This window comes from Lampetra fluviatilis, chromosome 22, assembly GCF_964198595.1.
Source record: "Lampetra fluviatilis chromosome 22, kcLamFluv1.1, whole genome shotgun sequence".
Taxonomy (NCBI): Eukaryota; Metazoa; Chordata; class Hyperoartia; order Petromyzontiformes; family Petromyzontidae; genus Lampetra; species Lampetra fluviatilis.
The window spans coordinates 6,571,969-6,585,123 of NC_136296.1; the positions used below are offsets into that span (position 1 = coordinate 6,571,969).

Genomic DNA, 13,155 nt, shown 5'->3' on the forward strand with positions numbered 1-13,155 from the left:
GCAGGAACACCAACTTGTTCAACCGTGTGACTTTTAACACCTTCCAACCTGGGGGCTGAACTTAACCGCAAAGTGTGTTTGCGAGAGGCATCTGCTTGAAAGGTGACTTGAAGCACTTTTCCAGTGGATCCATTTCTCTTGCTTCCGTAAGTGCAGGATCCGTGTTGGCTTCGGCAAGCGATTTGTCGATGTGATCTGCATGTGAAGAGGGGGGCATTTTGCTCGAAAGACAAGCATCTGCTATAACCCGCCCTTGTCGGCATCGGCTACAGCGGCATTCTTCATTCGCAAGGCCTGTGGGCCACTTGCGGCCCCTGGTGGCCTTTAGTGCGGCCCACTTACGTGTGGCCCACCGACAAATAGACAACACGTGTGACAACACGTGTGACAACACGTGTGACAACACCCCCACCCATCATAATGCTGTCAAATCCAGTGGTTGCAAATGTATGGCGGCATCTCACACTGATGTCTTATCGGTGAAAGTGCCCCCCCCTCCACCCCCTGAAAATGAGTGAAGAACACTAAGCTATTCGCTTATCAGATCAATATCAACCACCTTTGCAAAACATTGCAAAGGTTATTGCCAGGCTGCTGCTGTGTCGATTTCAGAATAAAACAAAGTGTTGTCAGAGCTTAAATGCAAGAATGATTGTAATGTGCAACGTATTCCATTTTATAAAATAGCAGCAGGTGAGAATGCACACCGAGTTCAAGGAACAGGAGGCTCAGCTGTGCCGGGTGAATGAAACCGAAGCCAGGAAGCAAAAAGCAATGTCAGATCAAGAATTTGGCCGCCTCAAGACACAGCTAGAAGATCAGGAAAAGCAGAAGGGCCTCATCAGTCAACAAGTTAATGAAATGAATGCCGCCTTGACTAAAGCGCAGCAAGAAAAGTTGGCCACCGAGAAGACTCTTGAAGGGCTGAGGGTTAAATCAAAATCGGAGGAGGCTGCACGCGTGAAACTGGAGTCACAGGTCCGCGAAATGTCAGCGCGGAATCAGAAGGTCGAGGCGGAGCTGAAGAAGTGTTTGAGGGACGCAGAGCAGGAGGTGCAACGGCAGAGGCAGCAGGCCGAGGAACTTCTCCGACAGAAGAATCAGATCGAGGAGCAGTGGTCTTCCGCCACTAAATCCATGCAGCAAGACGCCACTGCTAGGCAAACGAAAGCAGTGGAGGAGAAGATCATGAGAACATCCATTGAGAAGCACACGCGTCAGAAGGAAGCCGACGACAGGATGATATCGACGCTCAAAGAGCAACTGGAAATGACCGCAGATTTTAAGAGAGGACTGGAGAAGACTGTCTTGGAAACGAAGATGCAAATCGAGGGCACACTTAAGGAAAAGGCTGAATGTGACAGAAAATGCAAATTGCACACAGAACAGATCGATTCCTTGACCGCTCGCTTGCAGCAAGCACTGCTACTGAATCAGGAGAAAGGCAAGACGGAACAAGAGGCTGTCAGGCTAAGAGATGAAACCACGGTGAAGTTAGATAAGCTTAAGTTAGATCACGATCAAGAACTTATGAGGGTAAAGCTGGAAGCACAACAGCAGGCTCTAAAACAAGAAGCGAACTTGAAGCAGAATTTAGAGAGGAAGGACTTAGAGTTGAAATATGGGCTCGAGGAAAAAGAAACCTTAGCCCAAGAACTCAAGATGGTCACATGTAAATTAGAGATCTTTGAGAAGACAAAGGCACAAACAGAAAAGACGATGGTGGAGCTAAAAAATAAAGCGGAGAAGGCAGAATTGGAAAAGGCCACAATGGCCACGGACGCTGCCAAGCAGAAGACATTAATAGACCAACTGAAGGTGCAGGCCCAGAGAGTGGAGGTGGAAATGAAGGCGAGGCAAGTAGCCGAGAGAGAGGGAGCGCGCAAGTGCGGAGAGCTGGAGCAGGAGGTTGCCAGGCTACAGGAGGGTGCGAGGGATGCGGAGCGCCGGCAGAAGAGCGCCGTTGGGCAGGAGGCCTCCAGTCGACTGCAGTGGCAGCAGGAGATGGAGGCCAAGCTGCACCGCACGGACAGCCAGCTGAAGGAGCTGGGGGCTCAGAGAGATGCTGCGCAGAGGGCGTACGAGGAGGCGATGGGGTTGAAGAGGGACACGGAGTTGGAACTGGAACGGCAAAGGAGGCGGGTTCAGGAGGACGAGACGAAGTGGGAGGCACTGAGGATGGAGGCTGTTGGAGCAAATCGTGTGGCCGAGGAAAGATATGTGGAGAATCAGAGGTTGCTGGATGAGGTTTCGAAGCAGAAGCTCACAGTAGAGGTACTCGCATCCCGACTCAAGGCAGACATGGCCAATGTTTGGGGTGAAAGAAAAGATTTTAATCGGCTCACATTTAAAACACGCAGTCTTTGTTTATACAGTGATGTGGCGTTCTGTATATCACAACACAGATGTCACTATACGTTGAAGTAGTGAGCCAATTTTCAACGGGCTCTAAAATACGGTACTTTAGAGTTTGCCTCCAACATCGATGAGAAACACGACGTTCATTGTTGCACCTGCTTGCGGCTACAGCATGGATTTGTTTTTATCCAAGTTGAATGGAGAAAACAAACGAGCGTCACGCGTGCAATAATGGCTTGAATTTCTGAAAACAGCTCACGTATTCGAATGAAAAAAATATAGACATGCTTACATTTTACAAGTTGAACATTTGACAATTTAATCGGATGGTAAAACGTTTTTTAGTCTATGGGACCTTTTTGCCAGTATCAAAATGATTGAAAAATAAGAACAGACAATGAAGCAGGATGTGTTAAGATGTACAAACACCAAATAGATAACCCGATTGCAAGGCATTGAGTCTGCATTAGCTACACACACTTGTGGCAAAAGTTGCAAAGAAAACGTGCTCTGATCATATATGCAATTGTCTTTTAAACTACACCAGAGGCGGCCTTCATGATGGCCTTGTCTCACTAGTGTTAGACCAGAGAACGGCAACAGGCGAACAGTCCAGTAATAAATGTTGATTTAAAGCTTTCGTGACTGCAGGGATTCATATTCTTGGTTCTTTCAGTAAAGTCACGATGATTGCTTGTGTTGCAGTCGAAAGGTCGTGAGAATTTTTATTGTTTAATATTTCTATTAGTTTATTATTTCCCTTCTACGTGACTTTACCGAAAGAACCAAGAATATAGTACAGTAATAGCTCAAGTTGCGCAGTTATATCTATGGGACCTTTTTTTAAGTCTGTGATTACACTGGTCAACAAAAAAAAAACATTTTTTTCTGGCCTGGACTTTTGCAGCTGTTTTAGACTAAATTCAGGGTGCTGATTCCAAATCTGATCTCAGATTTTCTCTATCACATCTCATTTTATGCTATCGGCATACCCCATTTTCATTGATTTTACCCGAAATTAACTCTGTCACTTATATTTGCAGGTTGTTGCGAGTCAGTGACTGCTTTAGTGTTAAAATATGGTGCTGTATTTTTAGGATAGTGTGTTTATAATATCATTTTATGTAGATATCCACATTTATTTAATATTTTTATTCTGCAGTTTTTATTGAAAATGCAATATTTGATATCTCAAAAACCTGATGTGATAGACAAAAACTGATGTCAGATTTTAAAGCAGCACCCCAAAATTACATTAAAACCGTTGGAATACCTTATGCCAGAAAAAATGTGTTGACCAGTGTTATTAATCAGTGCCAGGCACACTGTGGTTCAAAAGTGAGTGGGCACAATGTACAGGGTAAGCAACACAAAATACAGAATTTTACTAAAGTCGCACAGGATGTGGCAAAGTCAAATCTCTGTTGGTGTGCCTACTTGTTTTTAGGTCAGATACGCACGCAATGTTCATCTTTCAATTTTAAACTACCTGCGTTGAAACAATGTGTTCACGTGCACTCTTCGGGGATTTTTAACTGGCAAGCCTGACACAAAGCAAACGCATTCCTCGTGTTGCCAATGACTTGTTTTTTCTAATCAGAGATTATGAAGCAACATTTGTTGAATATACAGTAACACCCCCGTTAACGTCTATTAACAATACATAGGCAAGTTTCCCAAAGACAATGCATTTTTTGGTAAGTTCAGAATAACATAGTAGCTATTTTCAATATTTTCCCAAAAATAATCACGATGCCCTCTTGCGAAGCTTGTTGGATACAAGGGGCAATACTATGGTTTTCCAGGAGAAAGCCAGAGTTAAGCTGAGACTCCATGTGTTCCGTTTTTATGCGAGACGGTGTTTACCCCTTAGCACATGTGAGTTCTCTTTTAATGCTTCTAATACCGATAACACAATATTAAAGAGGTCCACAGAGTTTCGATTTAAAGCATTTGTGACTGCAGGGATTCATCTTCTTGGTTCTTTCGGTAAAGTCACGTAGAAGGGAAATAATAAAATAATAAAAAATAAAACATAATAAAATAATTCTCACGACGTTTCGGCCACAACGCAAGCAGATGCTGTCTTTCCGACAGACCTGTTCTTCACCTGAGTACGGCTCCTTGCGCCTCTGAGCCGTTCTCTCTCTCTCTCTCACTCGACGAGAGCGAGCGAATACCGTGCAGCGGTGGCACGTTATGCGTTGAAAGTATTACCATAAAGGCCTCCAAACACCATGTGGGTCATGGGGGTTGTTGGGGAATGTTGGTGAAGAGTTAAAGCCAGCGCTTGGTCGGATTGAACTCAGTTGGCTGGGTTCAGTGTGCACTGGTCCTACCATGCCACTGCTCTACCCATTGTAAATAGTGGATGAGGAGCTTTTTTTTGATCAATTTGTTAAAACTATAAACATTTTTATAAACGTAATGACAACTCCGTGTACGTCCATTTATAAATACCGTATGGATTATGTTGGCTTTTTAAACAAATGTTGCTTTGAGAATCTTCACAGAAATGCAGAGGGCCTGAGCGTACGCAGGTAGTGTTAAAATGCGAAATGCCATTATCCTAAACATCTAACGTTACCGGCACGTGTTCATAAAAAAGCCTCAAATGGCCATAATTTACAGTTCTCTATTCTGAAACGTGTCTGACCTGAAATCAAGTGGTGTCGTTTTTAGTCCTGTCCGTTGCCTTTTCTTCTTCCTGGTTTTCACTTCACTGTTGCACCTTGCACTTTCTTCCCTCTTCCCGTTTTCTTGACTTTAGTTACTGAGAATTGAGGAGTCGCCGCAGGTGAAATGTGCCCAACGGTTTGGTGTCATGCGTTTCGAATGTTGCCGCCCAGATTCAGCTTTCCCCGCAGACTCCTGCGTGTTGGCACTGCTGCAAACGGCGCATGACGCTGTGTTTTTTAAATTACTGAAATTGTGATTCTTGCACACTTCTTCTTCTTCTTTATAAGAGTAGCCCTATCCTCTTCAGAAGAAGTGAGGTATGGACAGGAGAACTCCTCTTATCCACAAAAATGTGAGAGTTCTATTAAACTAACAGTTTTTTTATATTTTACCAGGTAAGGCCCACTGACCAATGTAGCTCTTTGTCAGAAGCAGCATGGCAACAAATAATAGCTCAACGAAGTGGCTTATCACGTGGACATTTATAGCAGCCAAATTCTCTAAATGCATGTTTATAAATGTGGAGGGAAAAACCGGAGGACCCAGGGAAAAATCCACATGACCACGGGGAGAACATGCAAACTTCAAATACATAGACGTCAGGGTTTGGATTGAACCCACAACCTTGTGTATACCAGGCGAGGTAGTTCATATCTCGCCACAGCAGCACCCTTCGAAATTGCGGATCCCAGCTCAATATTGCGTAACCGATTACTCCACTATCCGCAGATAATCGTCGATAATTAGAATTGGAAGAATAGGGCTGATTATGATAATAAAAGTGTCCGTAGACCCAACGGCTCCTGTAGATAACAGGAATTGTGGATAATAGGGAAAACAGATAAGAGGAGTTCTCTTATGTTTGTGCTTGAAGCTGCGACTGCTGCACCCGACCTCCCCTCCCATCACGCCACAAGCTCGGCAAATGCTTTGGAAGCCATTGATCACAACATCGCTAAATGCTAATGCGCTTATTGCTGTTGTAACGTTTGTGGTCACGCTGTACGGATTCTGATATGCAGGCACTGGCCCTGAGCGAGTTTTATCCACTATAAAAAAAAATGTTTAGAAACATTAAACTTTGAGTTGCAAGAATTAGCATGTACAAAAAGAGTTTTTTTTTTAATTAAATATCTTATTCACATTTTATATTATTATCATCTTCAGTCATACGAATATTAATTAGCTTTACACGTTTGGTTACTATTCATTGATTTGCTCATTAATAACGTTTATGAATATTAAGTGTTTTTTACAAGTGCTGTGCCTGATCCCAAACTAGCCAGTATAATTAATGAAAAGACTGCACTGCATTAACACAGTAGTTTCCATTTCATTGATTTATTTTTAAACAACACATATTAATTTCCACGTATCAATTATTCAATTCCGTATCTTACTGTACAACATTTTGCTGCTCAATGCCGTCTGACTAACACGCTGAGCAGTCGAAAACATAACCACATTTTCCCCAAACTAAACTCGCTCCCTTTTGCCCCCGCGCGCAGACGGTGAAGAGAGAGGAGACGGAAATCACGCACAAGATTGAGATTATGCAGAAGCAGCTGAAGGAGGACAGCGTGAAGTACCAGCGAGAGCGAGAGTCCATGCTGCAGAAGCAGCGGATCCTTGATGAGGAGAAGGCGCGGCTGGAGAGGACCTTGGAGACGGAGCTAGGCAAGGCCAGGACGCAGCTTGAGGCCGAGGCCCGCATGCGCAAGCAGCAAGAGGAGGAGAACGCTCGCCTGCGAGCTCAGATGGAGGAGACCCTCCGCAAGCAGAAGCTGTACGAGGACGAGTTCCAACGGCGTCAGCGCGAGGCCTTGGACCTGGAGAAGACCAGGTCGGACGAGGAGAAGAAACGCGCCGAGCAAGAGAACAAGGAGCTCCTCAAGAAGCTCAAGAGTCTGGAGGAAGAGACGAAGAGGCAGAACGAGCAGAAGAAGCTGGAGCTGGAGAAGCTGGAGCAGGAGAGGAAGCTTGAGATCCAGAGGCTTGAGGAGCAGAGGAGGATTGAGCTGCAGAGAATTGAAGAGCAGAAGAAGATTGAGATGCAAGCGTTGATAGAAAAGACGAACGCAACCCAAACCAATGGGGAAATCGAAGTGGATAAAGCCAAAACAAATGGAACCAGCAGAGGTTCCACCACCATAGAGACAACATACATGTATTCTGAGATAGAAACACAAAAGGAATTCAAAAATGCTATGATGGAAATTCCTTGTGGACAATTTTCTGGCAAGCAAATGTCAGTGTGGGAGGTGTTATACAACACAAGTTTGATCAATGAGAATAAGAGAAATGAGCTAATTTCGCAGTACCGAACCGGAAAAGTGACCATCAAACGCATAATCATCATAGTCATTGAGATCATAACCAGGATCACATCATTTAGCTTCGACGGACTGCGTCGCAAAGTGACGCTGCAGGAGCTAATGAACTCTGGCCTCATCACTCAAAAAACTGCAAATGAACTCGAATCTGGTACGACGTCAGTTGAGGAGGTTTCCCATTCCATCCGGAACTACCTTGACGGTTTCATCGGCATTGCTGGGCTCTACGTCGAGGCAACAAAGGAAAAACTCTCAATTTACAGTGCAATCAAGAGGGGGCTGCTCAGGCCTGGCACAGGGCTGGTATTGTTGGAAGCTCAAGCAGCTACAGGCTTCATAGTCGATCCTGTGCGAAACCTGAAGTTATCCGTGGATGAGGCAGCACAGAAGGCTCTGGTCGGTCAAGAGTACCGCGACAAGCTTTTGTCGGCGGAGAGAGCAGTGACTGGCTACAAAGACCCTTACTCAGGGAAGACCATCTCACTTTTCCAAGCAATGAAAAAAGGCCTCATTCTCAAAGACCATGGCATCCGTCTCCTGGAAGCACAGATTGCTACTGGAGGCATCATTGATCCTCAAGCCAGCCACCGGCTCCCTGTGGAGGTTGCTTACAAGAGAGGACTGTTTGATAAAGAAATGAACCAAATCCTGCTTGACCCAAGTGATGACACCAAAGGCTTCTTTGACCCAAACACCGAAGAGAATCTTACCTACCTGGACCTGATGCAGCGGTGTATCACTGACGCAGACACTGGTCTTTGCCTGCTCCCACTCAAAGAAAAGAAGAAGGAGCGGAAGATGTCTTCAAAGTCTTCAGTGAGAAAGCGCAGAGTTATTATCATTGATCCCGACACAAACAGGGAGCTGACAGTTTCTGAAGCCTATCGTAAAGGCTTAATTGACCATGAAACCTACGTGCAGCTCTCTGGACAAGAGTGTGAATGGGAAGAGATTATTACCACCGGCAGCGATGGTGTTGTTACTTCCGTTCTCGTTGACAGACGATCAGGGCGACAGTATAGCGTGGAAGAAGCTATCGCTAAAGGTAGCTTAGATCCGTCAGCCATAGAGATGTATCGTTCAGGTCAGCTTTCTATCACAGACTTTGGTGACCTCCTGACCGGCATTCAGAGCTCCAAGAGCACGAGCAGCATTCAGTCAAAGTCATCTTCATTTCCAATGAGTCCGTTGCTCAGCCCTGACAGCACTGACAGCATTTGGAGTGACCCTACAGAAGAATCGTCAGCCATTGGTGGGATCCTAGATACACAGAAGCTCGAGAAGATCTCAGTCGCAGAGGCCATGCGCAGGAAGCTAGTGGACAATTTCACAGGCCAGAGACTCGTTGAGGCACAGGCTTGCACAGGGGGCATCTTGGATCCATTTTCTGGAAAGCGTTATACCATCAAAGAGGCTGTAACAGAGGGTCTCATTGATAGTCGCATAGGTAACATGATCTCAGCATCAGAAAAGGCATTCATTGGGTTTGAAGACCCCATCACCAAGGCCAAGCTTGGCATTTTACCAGCGATGAATAAGGGCTTGCTGACGTACGAGTCTGGGCGTCGCTACCTGGAGGCTCAGTATCTAACCGGTGGTATGGTGGAGCCAGGCAACCCCAAGCGTCTGACACTGGAGGAGGCACTGCCCAAAGGTCTCGTCGATCAGTCGAACATCAAGAAGCTACGCGATGTGGCCACTCACTTCAAGTATCTCACTTGCCCCAAGACCAGAGCAAGGATGTCCTACAAGGACGCCCTGGACCGGTCCATGGTGGATGCAGATAATGGGATAAGGCTCCTGGAGGCCAGTGGGGTCATCTCTTCAAGCGGTGGGTTGGGTTCAGCGTACGGCTCCCTGACCAGCTCCAAAGCAAGTTCAAGGCAAGGCTCGAGGCGAGGCAGCATAGATCTGGGATCGGGCTCGGGCTCAAGCTTTGGAGGCATCGGCTCCTCTGGTTACAGTTCAGCGTCGTACAGCAGCATGAGCTACAGCGGCATGGGCTCTGGAGGCTTCAGTTCTGGGAGCTACACACAGCGGAGATACTAGTTGCAATGCACTTAAAGGTTCAGTCACCCGAGAGAGACTGAGGCTCCAGGTTTTGTGTTGACCATGATGTTAGTGTGTGCGCTCTCATTGCTGTCAACGGTTACATTAAAAAGAGAGCACATTATTTTAGGATGATTCTTTTTTAATGAGAGGGAAATGATTGCTGGCCATAGTGGTTTATCACGTGACATGTTTGTCATGGAAGATAAGACCCATATTGGTTAGGGTGCATTTGTAATTAAACAGCATTTACTCCCATTATAACTTTTTGTAACATTAGTAAAACCGTATTAAATGGTAAAATAGGTATGTTCCTGTTTCTACGGTATAAATTAAGCTATACATAAGTCAGTATGGAAAAGGGAAATTATAGCATTAAATATTTTACTTGCGGATTCCAAATACCACCATAAATAGCAATATTAATATGAAATGCTTAAATTATGTTATTCATAAATGGCGATCCATTTTGCAGTTTGTATGTTCATTAATTTCTTTAAAACAACAACGCTTTCTCAATATATGTGCATGGAGGCAAAGCGCAAACCTATATCAATTTAGTCAGTATTTTTAAGACCAATGATGCTGAACTCAAAAATTGTTCTAAACACATTTTCTTGATGAAGCTATTGCCTTGAATTATACCACCTCCACTTGAATGCAAGGTGTAAATGCAAAATGCGCATCTCATACTTTTCCATGCACACTTAAAATGTTTTTACCTGAATGGTATAAACGTTGGTCAATATATTACGAGATACGTACAAGCTTTTGGAAGTCTTCACCCACATTTCTATTTTTTTACACTACACCCTCACTACGCCACACGGAATTCACTTGCCTGAGCCGGGTGCTCACGGTGGTGGTATAATGATTTTATATAAAGTATATAAAAAGCTAAACAGTTGCCAATGTCAATTCAATACAAGTGTATAAAATAAAGGTCAATTCACTCATAGCATGGACATGTTTTAAAATATATATATTTCATGGTTGCTGAGCACAAGGCCCAAATGCCCCAAACACCGATTGGGCTTTAACAAACAACATTATCAAAGTTGTAATGAATAAAATACGGTTGTGTTTTTGGCTCAGGTTTAAGCAGGCAATTTACTCCATCGCATGTTTTCCAATTCACTTTCTGCATAAATATAACGGCCACTTAAGCGTCGCTTAATTGAGAGATGGTCACAGGTGCGTACCGTAAAGGTGCCCGTTTGTTGCAATCGGCCAGTGAATCGGCAACCAATGGGGCTTCAGGGTGTGATCGAACGGACTCTGAATTTCCAAGTGGAAATTACAAGACGGTTGAACAATTGTCAGGCACCACCAGGGTGCAATCTCACGTTGTAAGTTCCACTGCGGTGGCTGTGAACGCTTCGTCGTATATAAGATGGGCAGATGCTGAGCTTTCACCAGCGTGATTCTAAAATAACTGTTAAGGAGTTTTATTAATTTACGGTGGAGTAAGGTACGTCTAAATGAATTTTACAGAAGCGTGTGTATACAGTACGTTACATACGGTTATGAATTAGATCCTTGCAATGTTTTAATTGAAACTGGAAAACGCAAGTGCACAGATAAAAGTGACTGACACCATTGGCTTGCGCATATTTAGGCGCTTTTGCAACCAAAAGCTTCAATTTATTATTTGATATATTTTGTACAAAATGGTTTTAGGGGATGCATGCAGGAATTTTGTTTCTCATTTAAAGCAGATGTTTTAAAATTAAAGTACTTAATCGGACTATATTTTTGCATGAATGCTTTATTGAATAAAATCTCTCCAATGTCGTTTAAATTGTTTTCAATTTTGCTGATGTGCTTAACTGGCAAGTTTGCTTGGGCATTGTTCTATGTATTTCATTTATAAGAGCATGCATGTGTTTTGGTTCCAGTCATATCTGTATTTACTCAGTACATTAACAAATATCTCTACTGCATTCGATGCAATCGTAACCTTTCTTAAATGCTGTTTTTAGCCTTTGACTACTGACCCAACTGACCAAGTGAATGCAGCTAGCATTACATAGGGAAATAGTGTAGAAAAACTGTACTTGTGAATAAAGGTATACATATATCGACTTTAAACGTGTGTTTTTGTATTTTGTATACATTGTGCGGAAGTTACCAATTTCAAAACCAAGAAGGCCAAATATTTAACTAGTTAGCTCAGATGCGTTGTTAATTTAGACACAGAAGTAATACAGCATCAGGTTATATTAGTAAAAGTTCATGACCAAGTGTTTTATTATTTATTTGCCGGATGGTAATCTCATAGTCATAACCCGCCCAATACCTATACATACAACATTCATTCCAATCAGTATTTCAGCTTTCCAGCCCGATAAAATCGAGCAACATTTTTTTTAATGAATCAAAAACTCTGCTGCTTGATAATAACCATCGTCTGAAAGGCAAAAGGCCGATGGACTAAACACATAATACTGTATGCATGCGAAGACAGCACGCAGTTGATGTTGTATGAATGACACGCATCACCCGTTCCGTGCAAGGTGCCGCCGTTGTGAACGAACACAATTCGCACGCTCGCCTTGCGAGCCAGAAAGACGCCGGTTCGATACCGGCGCGTGGCGTGCGAAGTCGACGATACAAAAGTTTCTTAAATTCTCGCCGCCCCCGCTGTGTTGTGGAGCGATACAACCGGGCCAACCACAGCCGCAATGTGAGTCGTTGTCGGCACGCCGCGGTGGGGGGTCCCGTACCTGTCCAACTGAGCTGAGCGCGTTTCCGAAGGGCGTTAGTGGCGGTGCGGTTCCCCAGAGTCGCCACGAGGTGGCGATGTAACGCATTCGTACTGCCCGCTCACGAAATTGAAAACTTTGGAATTGCTTGACCGGGTAAAGTCATCTTCTTGGTTCTCACCGAAAGAACCAAGAAGATGAATCCCTGCAGTCACGAAAGCTTTAAATCGGGTAAAGTCAGGCTAAGCGACGTAGCTCCTTTATTTTTCAGAAGCGACCGAGCCACGTGATGTAGCTCAACGAAGTGGCCCATCACGTGGAAATGTATCGCAGCCAAATACTCTAAACGCGTGTTTCTAAACGTGGATGGGCATCCTTTGCACGAAATAGTGCGAAAGAAAAATGAAGATTTGTTTGATTAACGGGAAAAAAACCGGTGTACCCGGAGCAAAATTCGCACGAACATTGGCATAGAGAAACACGCACACTCCAAATATACAGGAGTCAGGATCGGGATCGAACTCACGGCCTCCTGTGAACCATACGAGGTAGTTAACATCTCACCACCGTGGGCACTTTGGGACATCGTGGGTCACCTCTTCACCATGCATCACATTTTGTCCTGCAAGGTATCTGTGCCACACCGACACAGCAGCGGGCTAAGAGGCGCTTGTTCTAAACAACTGATTCCGAATCAATATTTATTCATACCGCAGGAATACGATGAGCTAGAAAGCTCTTTTTTTGCAGGTGACGAATAGTCACAGATGTCCAGGTGGTGTTGTGACGTCTAAAACGGAAGATCAAGAGAGCATAGTTCTTCACCCGTGAGCATTCAAAACCCAACTTTGATCACACCCATTTTTTAAATTGTTTTTGTTGCGCATCCAACACACTCTTATGAATGACAGATGGCGTCCAATTGGTTGTCGTGGTAATCACTTTAAATAGTTGTCATGGCAACAGCTTAAAATCACGTGCTACAAAAATGTAGATGATTAGTAAAGAAACCGGATTTTTTTTTTTGTAAC

The 13,155-nt window shown here is 44.2% G+C and overlaps 2 protein-coding genes across 5 annotated transcripts in view; both read left to right on the forward strand.

Moving 5' to 3' along the window:
• The window catches only part of PLEC (plectin), a 174,928-nt gene extending 163,469 nt beyond the window's left edge, over positions 1–11,459 (forward strand). For all 4 annotated transcript variants that reach the window (XM_078866310.1, XM_078866309.1, XM_078866312.1 and 1 more), the window contains one exon: positions 6,546–11,459. In XM_078866310.1, the coding sequence (XP_078722436.1) occupies positions 6,546–9,419 (2,874 nt within the window). In that variant the 3' untranslated portion in view covers positions 9,420–11,459. The remainder of the gene's footprint in view (positions 1–6,545) is intronic.
• Positions 700–3,419, forward strand: LOC144938416 (uncharacterized). The gene is made up of 2 exons (XM_078866198.1): positions 700–2,274; positions 3,402–3,419. The coding sequence occupies exons 1-2, from the start codon at positions 700–702 to the stop codon at positions 3,417–3,419; spliced, it is 1,593 nt and encodes a 530-aa protein (XP_078722324.1).
• Positions 11,460–13,155: the final 1,696 nt, after the last annotated feature.